This window comes from Ascidia mentula, chromosome 4 (assembly GCF_947561715.1).
Source record: "Ascidia mentula chromosome 4, kaAscMent1.1, whole genome shotgun sequence".
NCBI lineage: Eukaryota > Metazoa > Chordata > Ascidiacea > Phlebobranchia > Ascidiidae > Ascidia > Ascidia mentula.
In genome coordinates this window covers 2,971,549-2,985,712 of record NC_138569.1, presented here as the reverse complement: position 1 = coordinate 2,985,712, position 14,164 = coordinate 2,971,549, and the positions used below count along the sequence as shown (strand labels likewise).

The 14,164-nt window shown below is 37.2% G+C and overlaps 1 protein-coding gene across 1 annotated transcript; it reads left to right on the top strand.

Moving 5' to 3' along the window:
• The first annotated feature begins 2,347 nt into the window (after positions 1 to 2,347).
• LOC145897223 (serine/threonine-protein kinase ULK2-like) lies at positions 2,348 to 14,056 on the top strand. Its single transcript, XM_082985415.1, has 23 exons — positions 2,348 to 2,627; positions 2,809 to 2,901; positions 3,212 to 3,253; positions 3,451 to 3,483; positions 4,150 to 4,186; positions 4,337 to 4,507; positions 4,761 to 4,834; positions 5,535 to 5,636; positions 5,956 to 6,014; positions 6,509 to 6,645; positions 6,879 to 6,979; positions 7,427 to 7,532; positions 8,521 to 8,861; positions 9,160 to 9,385; positions 9,708 to 9,852; positions 10,006 to 10,107; positions 10,197 to 10,396; positions 10,534 to 10,646; positions 10,776 to 11,002; positions 11,756 to 11,874; positions 12,083 to 12,222; positions 12,428 to 12,566; positions 12,983 to 14,056. The coding sequence occupies exons 1-23, from the start codon at positions 2,532 to 2,534 to the stop codon at positions 13,036 to 13,038; spliced, it is 2,859 nt and encodes a 952-aa protein (XP_082841541.1). The 5' UTR covers positions 2,348 to 2,531; the 3' UTR covers positions 13,039 to 14,056.
• The last annotated feature ends 108 nt before the right edge of the window (positions 14,057 to 14,164 follow it).

Below are 14,164 nucleotides of genomic sequence, written 5' to 3'. Positions count from 1 at the left end.
CGGAATTCAAGTATTTTAGCATCCGGTTATCTCACCTGCAGCATGCCATAGTAACCGAGGAGATACATTGCTCGAATGAAAACATAGGCCTATACACTGTTGTTAACAACCGGTTCGTGTATTTATGTTTATAATTCCAAGAACCGACTAAACATGTCCATACAAAACAAGTAGCCCCTTAAAGATAGAATTGCCTTTCTTTTACTGGGTAAAAATTATGAACGTAAGTGAAACAAGCAGCCTCGGAGAAGGTGGTTGAGTTGTTTTCGGTTGGTGAACTCAAGAGTGTTTACTCCACGTTCCGACTTGCCCAGTCATCGCCACGTGGTTGAGTTTCGCGTGTTTTCCATCTATAAATATTACAACAACAGCCAGTTCTCGAAAGCGTGTTCGCTTTGCTTCAATTATACTTCCGCCTTCGATGATTGTTGTTGCCAAGATTTTTCTGTTTCTTTCACGAAACTGCAGTCTCAGTTTACGATTGCGATAAAAAATGCTTTTGTAACTGTAACACTGGTACGCTTTTGTCTCTTAGCAATAATCGCGTTGAATGTCAACATAAAACATTTTTTCGCGTAAGTTTATCTAAAAATGCCCAAAACCGTTGACATGTTGGCCCTTGACAATGTCATCATGACATGACAACAATCGCCCGTGGAAATTTTGCGAGCAATCCTACGACATTTTTAGGTCAAACTGGTAAACAGGGTATGGAATAGACAACCTCGTGGGCCCCACATCGATCGAACGAACGGACCTTGGCAAACAGAAACGGGTAAGATGCGAAACATTATACGTAACCATGTTGACCTCAGCTAGCTGAGCTGACGTTTGGTGGCAGAGCAAGCTCCAACATTCCATACAAAGAACGAACTCGTTTGCTGGCACTTAAAAGGTCATCTGCGCCATGTTGGCGTGTGTTGCGTGTTTGACTGTGACGTAACAATATTTTGGCATCTGTGGCGCCGTTTTTGAGCGCCAGATCGTGCGCTCGGCGTATGTCGTAGGAAGTGAAACCAGAATAGACAGTTTTGTGTGAGAAATAGCAAAAAAATAGTGCTTTGTTGTTTGTTTTTCCTATTTTTCGGTATTCTGAATCCCAGTTGTGAAAGTGAAAATAATTGAGGTGCGTGCGCTTTTTGGTTTCGTTCAAAGTCGTAAACCGCCAGTTTGGTGTTGTAAAATTACTGTTTGTAGCGGTCAATTGTCTCCTCCGAAGAGGAATTTTAACTTAAAACTGTTTGTAACCAAAGCAAATAAATTGTTTTTTTAAGAGCAAAAACGACCAACAGAATAATTCTATTGCCCATTGTTGTTTTTCGTTCCATCTTGGGATGATGCAACTTAGCGAGAGCCATTTGTCACAACCACCTGGGGCAGTTTGCGTGGGAAATAACTGGTACATATCCGCGACGAATAATCCGCCTATTCAGTCTGTGACGCAAATCGCAAAATCGATTTGAAAGAAAAAAGGTCTTTCGAGTTGCCAAAGCAATTTCGAGAGTGGCGCATATGTGTAATCTAGGGGATAACGACGGCTGTATTGCGCCAGAGTCTCGACACGAACGTATAATAATAAGGTCGTTTAGAAATACACGCGACTGGTAGTCGAAGGCAGTTCAACTAGAGCGTGACGACCAGCTGGAGGACGCGTGATTTCTTTGTTGTGCTCGGAATCAGTGAAGCGCGACGACGTATAAAAGCCCCAAAACTTTTTTTGAAGGTCGAGATATCGTTTTACATGGATGAAGTACATTTGCGCTGCGACTTGTTGCATCATCTCTGCAGATGACCGCTCATTACAAGTTCGTGACACGACCACACGACTATGCGATGGTCATTATCTTGATTGCATACCGTGATCTGTGACGGAGGTTTCACAGTTTGACAAATTACTGTCACTTAAGCAGTTGCACAGCATAAGTCAACTGTTAAATAAGGCATTTTGCAGCGCAGCAGGCTCGCTGCTAATCTAATGTTTCAGAAACGGAAGCGTCCAGGCTTTAGCTGCGCATGTGGTTGATTTCGAAAAGTTTGAGGTGTATTGTGCTCAAAGCGACGGGGCAGGACATTGTAGTGGCGACTTCCTGGACGATACTTTCGGGATGTTTACAATGTTTTGTTGCACGGCCGTTGCTGATACGATGCCCGAAATGCATTATTTTTTAAAAATTGTGTTAAACTTAGGCTTGTTTTGTCTCATAATTCCATAGATAGCATGACTAGATGATTTTTGTAAAAAAAACAGACAAAAGTACAGTCATGTATGTAAGTTAGGTTTTATTAGCCAAAATCATTTTGTTTCATAAATAAAATCAATTATTGAACTAAAATGTTGCATGTTGGCCACCACCAATTAAGTATTGATACACTTAAAAGTATTTAATGTATTGCTTGTTAGAGTCATTACATATAAATATTTATCATCAAGTCTTGTATTTTTTTAGTGAACATGTATATTTAGGTGTTCAATGTTTCCTATAAATGCCAATAATACGTTTTTCGATCGACAACAGTTCAGGTGCTAACCAATGCCCATGGAGTCTGTCGGTGACTATGAGTTTAGCAAGTCCGACTTAATTGGACATGGGGCATTTGCACTTGTGTACAAAGGGTGCCATAAAAAGGTAGGTAATGACTATAAAACAATGTATTATTAAAGCATGTACATGCATAGTAAATTACCAGTACATAGTGAACCATTCTGTTGCTGTACTCTCTAATTATGAATCAAATAAAATGTTCCAGTTATGGTGTTGTTATTATTATTAAGCCATTAAAAAAGAGTTGTTACATTTGATTTAACAGAGAAAAGATAAAATTGTTGCCATAAAATGCATCAACAAGAAGAAAGTTGGACGTGCCCAAACTGTTCTGGACAAAGAAATCCAAATTCTTAAGGTAATTTTATGCTATACATTTACATGTTTATTACCATGCCCTTTTTAGGCATCCAATATTGTTCCATATGTTAACCCATAGTATATATAACAATTTTTTAATATAAGTTATTTTCAATCAGTATGAATTTGGACTATTCATATCCCAGTACCCAAATATAAATTCAAAGTATATTTTATAGTGAATGACGTTTTGACAACTGAGTAATCATGACAATAAGCTATTTCCTTGTATTAATACATCGTGGGGCAGCAGTGACTTGTGTCATACTTGCAGTCATTTATCAACGTCTATGATTTGTTTACCCCAGGGTCTACAGCATGAGAACATAGTCCAACTGTTTGAGTGCAAGGTGAGCTTTTACTGTTTTTTTAAAAACCATTTTATAAAAACCATTCGGAAACCGTATCTCATATTAACATTTAGGCATTTTCTGGGCGATTGTTTGTTGAAAATCGAATAAATCTTTTTGTTGTTTTTATCATTTCCTCAATTACAAATTTAGCATGTTGCTGTACAAGTAACCTTGTTGTTTTGAATGTTTTTCAGGAATCATCACAAAATGTTTACTTGGTCATGGAGGTAAGCAGGCATTTACTGCAGTTGAAGAAACCCTTTTTAAATTAAGATTGTTAAACTGTCTGTTGAAAGTCATGGAATAATTTTTTTGAACTAAAAACTTTCCATTCATTGTTGTTTACTGCAGGACTGGATCATGACAGATTGTTATGTAAACATTTACAAGGCTTGTCATGCAATCACGCCACATTGCATTAGTCATCACTTAATACTATGTTGGTATGCACTACCAGTGGCTATTTGCTCAATTACAATTTACCAAACATTTTCGTCTGTGATGCTCAAGTTTTAAAATATATCAACTGTCACTCTGTTTCTCCAGTATGCAACAAGTTGTAGTCCACAATATCAGGGTGTTGAGTTGCTCAATGTAGGGGCCATGGTGTAATTGGATAAGCATTTACATATGAATATCTATTGAAAACATTAGTGACCCTAAAATTCCCAGAACATTTTGTGTATTCATACATATTGGTGGCAGACTAATATGTGTAACTAATCCTAGTGGATAAATAGACATGGACTGGAATGACTTGTATGGTTATTGGGTTATATTTTCTTTGTCAGTAATTGTGTAGGCTTTTGAATAAAAAGCGTGTTGTATAAACTTTCACCTGTTTTCAATTCTACAATTGCTTATATTGTAAATGCATATTTTTTGTTTGGCAGTATTGCAACGGTGGGGATTTGGCTGACTACCTTCAAGGTAAACAGATTTCTTCATTGTATTTTAATGTTTGTGGGTTGACTTCCAACCATCTGCCCATCATTTGAAAGCAAACATGGGCGAGACTACACATTTACCTGCAGTCTGAATGACACGATCAATAATTTAATAACTGTCGATTTCATGCAGCCAAAGGGACACTCAGTGAAGATACGATCAGGATATTTCTGCGGCAGATAATGTCGGCAATGGCTGCTCTCCACTCAAAAGGAATCTTGCACAGGGACTTGAAGCCACAAAATCTTCTGTTGTCATACAAAACCCCCAAACCACAGCCACATGAAATTACAATAAAAATTGGTAAGTGTTGTGGCACTTTAGCATGTGTGCATTAGACATAAAAATATAGCTTGTATTGTTGGACTGTAATATTAAAAAAACATTTATGTAGTAAGTTTCTATTGCTAAACAAACAAAGGCTGACCAAGGGCCAGATTCTACCGGTATTTAATAGTGATGCTTATACAATAGTATTCAAATACTTAGCAACAGCATACTATTACATCAGCAGCATTCTGGTCAAGCACCGTCACCCATTTATTTTGCTTTATAGCTGACTTTGGATTTGCAAGATATCTTCAGAGCAACATGATGGCAGCCACACTCTGTGGTTCCCCGATGTACATGGTAAGTAACCTTGGTGAAAGTGACAAATTTAAACCCACCTGGGAGGGGTTGTGACTGGCTGACCAGTTGGTTAGGCCACAAAGTTCATTGTGTCACTGCCATTTCTGTACCATCTTTCTGGCATCCTAATTTATCCAAACTGTTGTTTAACAATAACACAGTAATGAACACAGTGAATATTAGCAGTCAGTATTCCCCTCAGGGTAAATTGTGCTTGGAGCAAGTTTACTTGTTAAAAATGTAAATACATTCATCCATATCTATGTCTTGCGCTGTATTTTTAGATTTAATAGATCTGAATTGATCTGTACCACATTTGTAAGTGCCGTGCCTTAAGGCAATTCTGCACTTTCCTGTATTTCTTGTTTATTTATCCAATTGAAAAGACTTTTGGGTTTAAATCATGGCTGCAAAGTGGTGCAACTTGTGCTGTGGCTGGTTTGAACATTGCTGAACATTTGTAGCTACAAGTTCTGGGTGGAAATTACACAGAACCTAAAGCAATTGACCATGATAATGACAGAACTAAATAAAAAGTAATACTGGACAGCATATGAGCTGACCATTATATCTTTTCCTAATATCTCACCTCCTTTGTTTTAATGGTTTGTGCATAGCATATTTCTGCCTAATTTTCTATAAGCTGTTGTATTCTCTGTCAAGCCAAAAGCAACACCATGGTTAATCTACGTGTTTTCAGGCACCTGAAGTTATTACTTCACAACATTATGATGCCAAAGCCGACCTATGGAGTATAGGAACCATAATATACCAGTGCTTGGTGGGCAAGGCGCCCTTTCAGGTAAACATATAGTTTTTATTTGGATTACTGTATGCTGCAATAAACTTATAAAACAGTGTTTAGATTATTCTCAACCGCCAAAGTTGTTCACTTGTCCCCAAAAATGTATTCTTTTTAAAATAAATAGATTTCTGTTAGGTGTTAGTATGTTCCTTTCATCACATTTTCGTTCAGATTTTACAAAATCAATAGGCCTTAAAACTAGTTTAAAATTTTGCTGGTTCACAAGTGCAAAAAACGTTGGGAACCTCTGCACTAGATACCACTATTTCTCTGCTTACACATCTTTATAGAAATCAAAATACATGCGTACATTTAGGCAAGCACCCCTCAAGAGCTTCGAAATATCTACGAACGAAGTCGTCAAATAGTTCCAAGGTTTGTGGCAACTTTGTACCTGTTATCTCACTAATTTCCTCACTGGTAACTGTACTGATGCACCTTACAAAGTAGTATGGAAACTGACAGGCAGCCTCTTTCTATGTGTAGTCACATGCTGGGAAGCAATGACGTCCTTGTGTGTCACGCGACACTTGAATTACTACCTTGTGGCGCAAGAAATAACTAAACATATTAAAAGGGCTATGGTTTCTGTTCATCAAGCAATGATAGTGCGATAAATACAGTAAGATTTCAACACAGGAAGTGGTAAATCCACAAATGGGGAATAACCCGGTTTCTTGAGAAGGGTTTTTTCCTTGCATCTTTAGAAAAGACTTGCGTTGTTTTGCATTGCTTCCATTGGAGTGCTAGGGTTAGATTAGTTTCAGATCAAAGTCCTTGTGCATATTTAGCGAGGGTTTTTGGTGTTGACAAAATGTATTTGCTTGTGTTGTAGTCACAGTTTAATGCTGGCCTCATTTGTTCCACAGAATTCCCCCGGGGACTTCGCCACAACTTAAGGATTTGTTGTTAAAATTGCTGCAGAAAAACATTCAGGATAGGATTAGTTTTCAGGATTTTTTCAACCACCCATTTGTGGCGATTGCATCGAAACAAACCAAACAGTGTAAGTTGCATCAAACGAAAGTTGTTATAGTTTTCAAATAAAAATCAAAGCTTTGTAGTTCAACAAAATTTAAATAATTCTGAATGCTAATTGCTAAAGTCAATGTTTATGTATAATACTGTAAAAATAATACAGTAGGTAAGACTAATCAGTGTACAGTAGGTGATACAGTAAGTAAATCAGATTTTTACACATTATCTGCAAACATAAAATTGTTTTATCTTGATTTTCAGCTTCTCCTGTACCCGTTCCTACACGACTGCCTCAATCAGAGTCGAGTCCCTTGTCCAGTAACAATTCTGACCCAAGGGCTGTTATGCCTGTTTCACCAAAGGTAAGAATCCTGCTATGTATGATTTAGTAGTGTATTTAGATTTACCTTTGCAACATAAAAATCCACAAATCAATAACTATTGTGTTGCTGACATGCATATTGTCATGTCAAAGAATTTGTCTTTCTAATATTTATTTACCGATGTTGCATCTGCTATCCAAATAGGGCATCGTCATAATCTGTGTTTGATGTTCCAAAATGACAAATTTTTTGAAATTGTAATATAACTTATAAACTTAACAACATAAGTCAGTGAATTTCAGGGCGGTTATATGGTCTATATTGTTTTTCCTAAATACTGTTCTTTTTTAAATTTTTGTTCTAATAATATGCTTAAAGTTACTGAAAAGTGTCATTATACCTCAACTATTATATGTCCAATGATTTGTTTTTATATAAAGGTCCGGATACTTTTGTGTGCATAAACTTTTAAAATTGTTTTTGCAGATAGGTCAGCACAGTTCATCGGAGGCACTCACCATGTCCCTTGTCAGTAATTCCAGCAAAGATTCAGAGGACTTTGTCATTGTATCCCACCCACTTGAGGGATCGTGTAAGTTTTTTTTGTATCTGTTGGTTTCGAGGAATGTTGATATCAGTTTGCTTTGCAATCCCAGTCCTGTTGGTTTTGTAAACGGGATATTAGTTGTCTGAAGTGTGTTTTCATTTGACTGAACAACTTATGTCTCTATTATGTCACAATAGTAGGATACATAGTGGATATTATCAATATTATGTGTTTGATTTCAATGGGTTGTATGTTTTGCATTTAAGTTTGCAATTATGATTGATTTATATTAGGATGAAAATGTGCACTTCCAGTTGGTTGATGTCTGTTTTTAAAAATTCTTTTTCCCTGACAACAAGGTTTATTGGCTTTTTTTAACAAATTTAAAAAAATTTCCACTTGTGTTAAGCATGCCCCTTCTACTATTCAGTGTCTAGCCAAGATGAAAGTGCTAAGTGGATAATTGTGGCTAGGTACCAGTACTAATTATGCGCATTCCGAACGAGCATTTAAGATTCCAACCTTTAACTTATCTCAATTCTCTGCATTCTTACTGAACCACAGGAACAGCTTGCAACAGCTGTTTCAGAATCCCCTTTAAACCAGTATTGTTTGGTTTTATTTTGAGAGGTTGTCGATCGATGGCACTTCTATGCAGTTTAGTCCCATTCTCAATTGTCTGAAAATCCACTTTACACTGTATGTTGGTTTGTCAAAAGGAATGTCCTATGGTTAAAAGGGTTGAAGTGTTGTTTTGTCTTTTGCCCTTGTAACTTTTCATCATCTTGCCTTTAAACTAGTATTTAAATAACCCTTACTTAATTTGTTGTAATTAAAGGTCATTGGGGGGCTTTTTACCTAATAAGGTCAAGCTGTGTCAAACACATTAGATAGATTGTTACATAAGTTTCAGTAAAATAAGATGAAAAAAAGACTTTACAAATGATTTTATGTAACTGCCATCTTTTAAATCAATTTAATCAACTACCCTTATTAGTATCAAAATTAAAAAAAAAAAATATTTTTTATTTAGCTGAAACTTCCGAACTTAATAACAACCACCAATCCAACAGCAAACATAACAAGAAGTGGCCGAAAAAGTCATCCACTGGAACCGGGTCCGGTCGTAACAGCCCTTTAACTGTCGTCGCCTCGTCCCCTGTATTATCTTACGGAGGCCGGCGAAGATCGCTGGCTACCCCACCTCCTTCTACTCCCCCTAATGTGAGAAAAAACAGCCAGGCGACAATTGTTAGTGGGAGAAAAGGTTCTTTGAACGCAGTGCGATATTCAAGTTCGCCAGTGGAAGGTTCAAGAAGGTCGAGTCGATCAGATTTGCAACCTTCCCCGACTCCCATTCCTGTTCCTACTCAGGTAAAACATAACAAGGAAATATATGTTTCAAGGATAATGAACAATTAGCAAATGACTGATATTGTAAAAAAAATTAAAGTAAAATAAATAAATAAAGTAAACTTTTGCTTAAAATCTAAAGTCATTTGTCCTAAAGGGTTTATGTCTTACGAAAAGTTTTAACCAAGGCCATAAAGCTAATAGAAGAGTCCAACAGCACAAACTTCCATCTGAGAAAATAAATGAATAGTTCTGTGCAGACAACGTTTGCATGTACAGTTACGCATTGAATATTCGCTAAACAAAAATCTACTTACAGGTGGAAAACTATGAGAAAATGGAGCGGAGACACTCACAATCCAGTTTCGGAACTCCATCACCCGATGTGAACACTCGATGTCAGTCTAACCTGGATAACCCATCCTCCCCACACACTCCGGACACTCCCTCCCCCAAAGACTGGTCCCCCAACTGCTGTAGAAGGAGATTGTCGGGAATCAGTAAACCTGCAGAATTTTCCACAATCATGGAGAACCCACTTGACGGTAACCATGGCAATTGAGTTTAATTGTTGTTGGCATAAGGTTTAACTAATTTAAGCTGCAAGCTTCAGTGGCCCTGGCTGTGATATTTGCCTTTGTCAAATTTCTTTTTTTTTATTGGTTTGTAATACAAAATGTTGTACTAGGTAATAAGCATTGTAGCTTAAGCCAATATAACTTTCTATTACAATTTGCTTGTCAACAACTGTAGCCTTCAAACAGTTTTTAAAAAGAGATAAAGCACAAAATTACAAAATATAAAAAAGATGAAGCACAAATACAAAATTTATGTGCCTACTACTCAAGTGTGTGTTTGATCTTGTAGAAAACAGCAACCCCTCGACGGGTACGTGTTGCTCACCAGAATGTCGACCGTCTCCCACACCCACATTCAGTTCCATGAGCAAGGCACAAACTGTTCCAGACCTTGTACAGTATGGCAAACTTCACCACGTAAATGCTATGATGAGGTGCGTGGTGCCGTTAGGTCGTCATTCAGTATTTCTGTACATTGTTGAGTTCATTACATGGTGCAAGTAACTGATGAATATATAGTGTTGTGTAGTTTTAGTTGTACAATAATAAATTCAAAACAAATAATGCAAAATTTTTTGTCTATATAGATGTCACAGCTCAAGTCGTCTATCTGAGCAAGTAATGAGGATGTTATTCAACTCCAAGCAGAATGCCATGATTTCTGGTGCCCCAAATGCATTGTCCGCGGGGTAAGTTTAATGAAATCAAACTTCAATAAACACCACTTCAACACACTTATCCATGTTTCCATGTCAAACCCAATTGTTCTTTCTTGCAGTCTGGCACTTGGCTTGTCACCAAACGAGATTGAACGTATTAAATCTCACTCTTCTTGCGACATCACGTCCAGTATTACTCCACCAAACTCACCTCCCAATGAACTCTTACTGTTGAAATACAACAGCTCAAAAAACCTCCTGCAACCTGGCCTTGGTTTGACTGACAAGGCCAAACAACTCATTGAAAATTCCCCACCAGGTAAAACCTGTCTGCATTCAGCATGATTTTAGGCCTTTGTGAAACTTCAAAACTTTGCATTTAAGTCAGTTAAATGACTTTGACAATCAAAACTGTTAAAAATTGGACACAGTTAAGTTGGAGGTTTTGTGTTTCAGGTCGAGTAAACGCTGGTTTCGTTGTTGGGACTCCACCCACACAACACGATGGACATAGTGTTTCCAATTCAACGAGCAACTCGAAATTAAAAGACCTGTTGTCCGTTAATCAGGTATCACACTTTTTATATATCATAACACCTGCCAGATTTAAAAACGATTTTTTTTGCAATTACAAAAGTTCTACTCCCTGATTCATTAATTAGGTTGCTTGTCCCATAAACATCATATTTATTCCACAGAAATCACAAATGTCCTCCAGCCTCATTGGGCCTCCATCAAACATCACAGAAGAGACGTTAGGATTTTACTGTCGGTTGTCATCGGCGATAAGCGATGTAGCTGAACACCATGCCCTCCCCCTCGACACCCAGTTAATTGCTTGTGGATTTCTGAGTCAGTCAACTGTAAAACGACAACATGAGACGTTCTCTAACGACCCCTTGCACAATGTTACACAGGAGCAAAGGTATTTAATGGAACTTCTTTCATACACTTTAATGTTGTCACCCCTGGGAATCAGTTGGCTTTGCATGTCTGTAGTCAGTATCGCTTATTATTGGGGAATCTTACTACAGCCAAGTCTTTCATTTATGTTGTCAATGTGACATTCTCTGTGTATGATATTAAACTTGTATAAGCAGTAGAGCTGATAGCTGCACTGATGAGAGATATTAGGTCGAAAAAGTGGCACTGTCTGCAGCTCAAATTAAAAAATATTTAATCTTGTTTCTTTCAATAACACATAAACTGACTGACCCAGGGGCGCACCTAGGGGGGCTGGTTTGTCGGCATGCCAGGTCCCTTTGTTGTCTGCGTATGTTGGTACAGCGCCAAATCATATTCGCATTTACTAAACGGCGGTAATCTTTCGATTGTTACTAAGGATTTACTCCATACGTCACCACACAAAATGACGTAATTTTTCTCATTTTCTTCGGTGGACAAGACATTGTTATTGAGGCTAACTGTTGTAGTTACAGAAGAAACTGACGCGAAAGTTGGTCAAGCAGAGTATACTATAGTAACCTATATAGGAACTATTATTTTTACGTTTTGACCTATTTAAGCGTCGTTTTAGTTGAAACAAATGATATCGGTGGTCGTTGCCTGTCCCCTTTAAATTCCGCTAGTTGCGCCACTGGACTGACCAGTATTTTTTTTATCATTAGTCATGTTTTAAATGTGGTTGTAAAATACATGCATTTCAATTGTTTTGCAGACAAGTTGAGCAGGTCCTGCTCCATCTCAGATCGGTGCAGGTTCTTGCCACAGCTTTGCACACGATACGTAACAAAGTAAAAGCGGGAGATCTAAAACTGACCAACAGCATGAAACAATGTGAGCATACTTTCTGTGAAGTTAACTTTTAGGTCATTGTGTTGTAATAACATCAGCAACCAGTTCCAGTAAATTGGAACAATATATGAGTTTTATCTGTCTGTCATTGTTTATAATTTACTTTTACTTTTGTTTTTTTCAATATCTTTGATAAAAACAGTTATGAAATTTGTTATGTAAGTGATTTAATTTTATTGTGTTTTTGCAGTGGTGGTTGACATCAACAAACAATACAAAAGTTCCTGCAGAAAGTGTCAGGAGGCCAAGAAGAGTTGTGACATGGAAGCACTCAAACAGAAGACATTTAAATCAGCAGATCGCCTTCTTTACCATTATGCTGTCAATGATGTAGGTAGAATGTTGGTTGTAATCTTGTGTTGTTAAAAGTTGCAATAAAGTTTGTTTATGAGAGTAAATAGTTTGGAAACACAAATCTTTTGCGAAATTGTGTTTTAAACCTTTGATTTTTGCAGTATAAGTGAACCCTATTGTTGTTCTGCTGCAAAATCCAATTTAAAAAAACAACATAACAAAAAATTTTCCCAATGTTTAGTGTCGAACTGCTGCATTGGATGAAATGTTTGAAGGAAGTATTCAGAAGTGCATCACCAAATACCAGCGGGCTCTTGTCATATTCGAGGGAATTTCTATGTGTGCTTCTGACAACCTTGACAAACAGAGACTTGCCAAATGTAAGTGAACGGTAATAATTTCTATGTAAACAAAGAAGTTGTCTCATCAATTTAAATCAAGGGTTGCCCAAAATTTTTAAACCAAACACAACTGTTTATGAATATTTATTTTCTTCCACCCCTATCATATGTTTCTTCAACTTTTCCACCCAACCAGCATGGAAAGTTCATACAAAGCACCAAATAAATCATGTATTTCCAATCGCAAAAGCTCACAAAATCATTTTAATTATACATCGCTGTGGCAAGTATTTGAAGTAATGTATGCATTGTACAATATATAAGTTTGGATTTCTTCACACAACGTCTGCCCCAGCATAGTCTTTGCGGACCCCAGTTTGTGAAACCCTAGTTATTTGGATTAAAAAATTGTGGTGTTAAGCAGATAAATTGAATAATGTTTTCAATTTTTTCAGACAAATCTAATATTGAGCACCGCCTGCAGCATCTAAAGCGTATTACGGCACAGTGATGCCACCTACTGGTCCTTTACCTCTGTTGTCCTGTTCCACAAGTGGGCAGCAGTACCTGCCTTACTGTACCTTTCTTCGTCAATCATAAAGCAATGTATTGCGAAAGACAATAACCTGGATAATGAAAAATTAGTTTAAAGCACAGAGTGGCGAATTTCTCCTCAAAATGTGTATTATTACAAAACTTTCCAGTCTGCTGCATCCTCATTTTTAAACTGCTCATGTTTAAATTTACACAGAACACACATACTTTTCAGACAAAATTATTTTCACTGATTGCAGTTTTATCGAGTGCAAATGCACCAATGGCATATCTTACTTAAAACAGAAAGTAGTTAAGCTTTTTAAATAAGTTGCGCACATGTTGCTTGCTTTTCGTGCTACCAACTGGCTTTGTTTAAATATATTTTCACTATGTTCCTTATTTTGGCCAGATTGTACATGTCTGTACACACTATTGCAGGCAGGCAGAGTTTACCACAATCTTGTGTTGCAAAACCTCACCTGGTGCTTTACAAAGTCACCATTTTGTTGTCCAGTGTTTACACTGACCTTTTTTAACTGACATGTGGCCTTGCCTACTTTTCCTACCTTTTTCGTGCTAGAACACATGACGGTTAACTCGAGTGTTGAATACTAACTAATGAGCATCAGCATCTCACAAACCCTTGGTTTGAATGAAATATTTTTGTTGCTTATCTTACAAGTACAAAAATAATATACATGCTGTTCTTTTTACCCTTTAACAAAGTTACTGTAAGACAACTTTCTTGGTTTACCAACAATGTTTTGATTTGTTCCATTCGTGAGGCAGGGGGGTATGGGCAGTGGTGAGCTCCCCCCAACCTCATATAGCGTGGTTGTTTTATCTTCAGCTTGTACTAGTCATAAACTGATCTATTTGAAGTAGATTTTATTTTCGTTTTTCGAGGGAAACTTTTCCCTCATAAGTGTTTTTCTTCATATCGATCACTGTTGTACAATTTGTGCATTTTTGAAAATACAAAAACCATTTTCAGTATATATTAACTCCAGTGTGATGGCTATCGTAGGTTTCTGGCAAAAGTGTTCCAAAAGTTTTTACTATTTGCCAAGATTAGATATGGTGTCGTAATCTCAATGCTA

What these genes read in the sequence shown, in the direction of transcription:
- LOC145897223 (XM_082985415.1), top strand. Translation starts at nt 2,532, where the DNA reads ATGCCCATGGAGTCTGTCGGTGACTATGAGTTTAGCAAGTCCGACTTA. An exon ending in TGAAATTACAATAAAAATTG is followed by an intron (nt 4,508 to 4,760) that starts GTAAGTGTTGTG and finishes TTTGCTTTATAG; the next exon opens with CTGACTTTGGATTTGCAAGA. An exon ending in CCAAATGCATTGTCCGCGGG is followed by an intron (nt 10,108 to 10,196) that starts GTAAGTTTAATG and finishes TCTTTCTTGCAG; the next exon opens with TCTGGCACTTGGCTTGTCAC.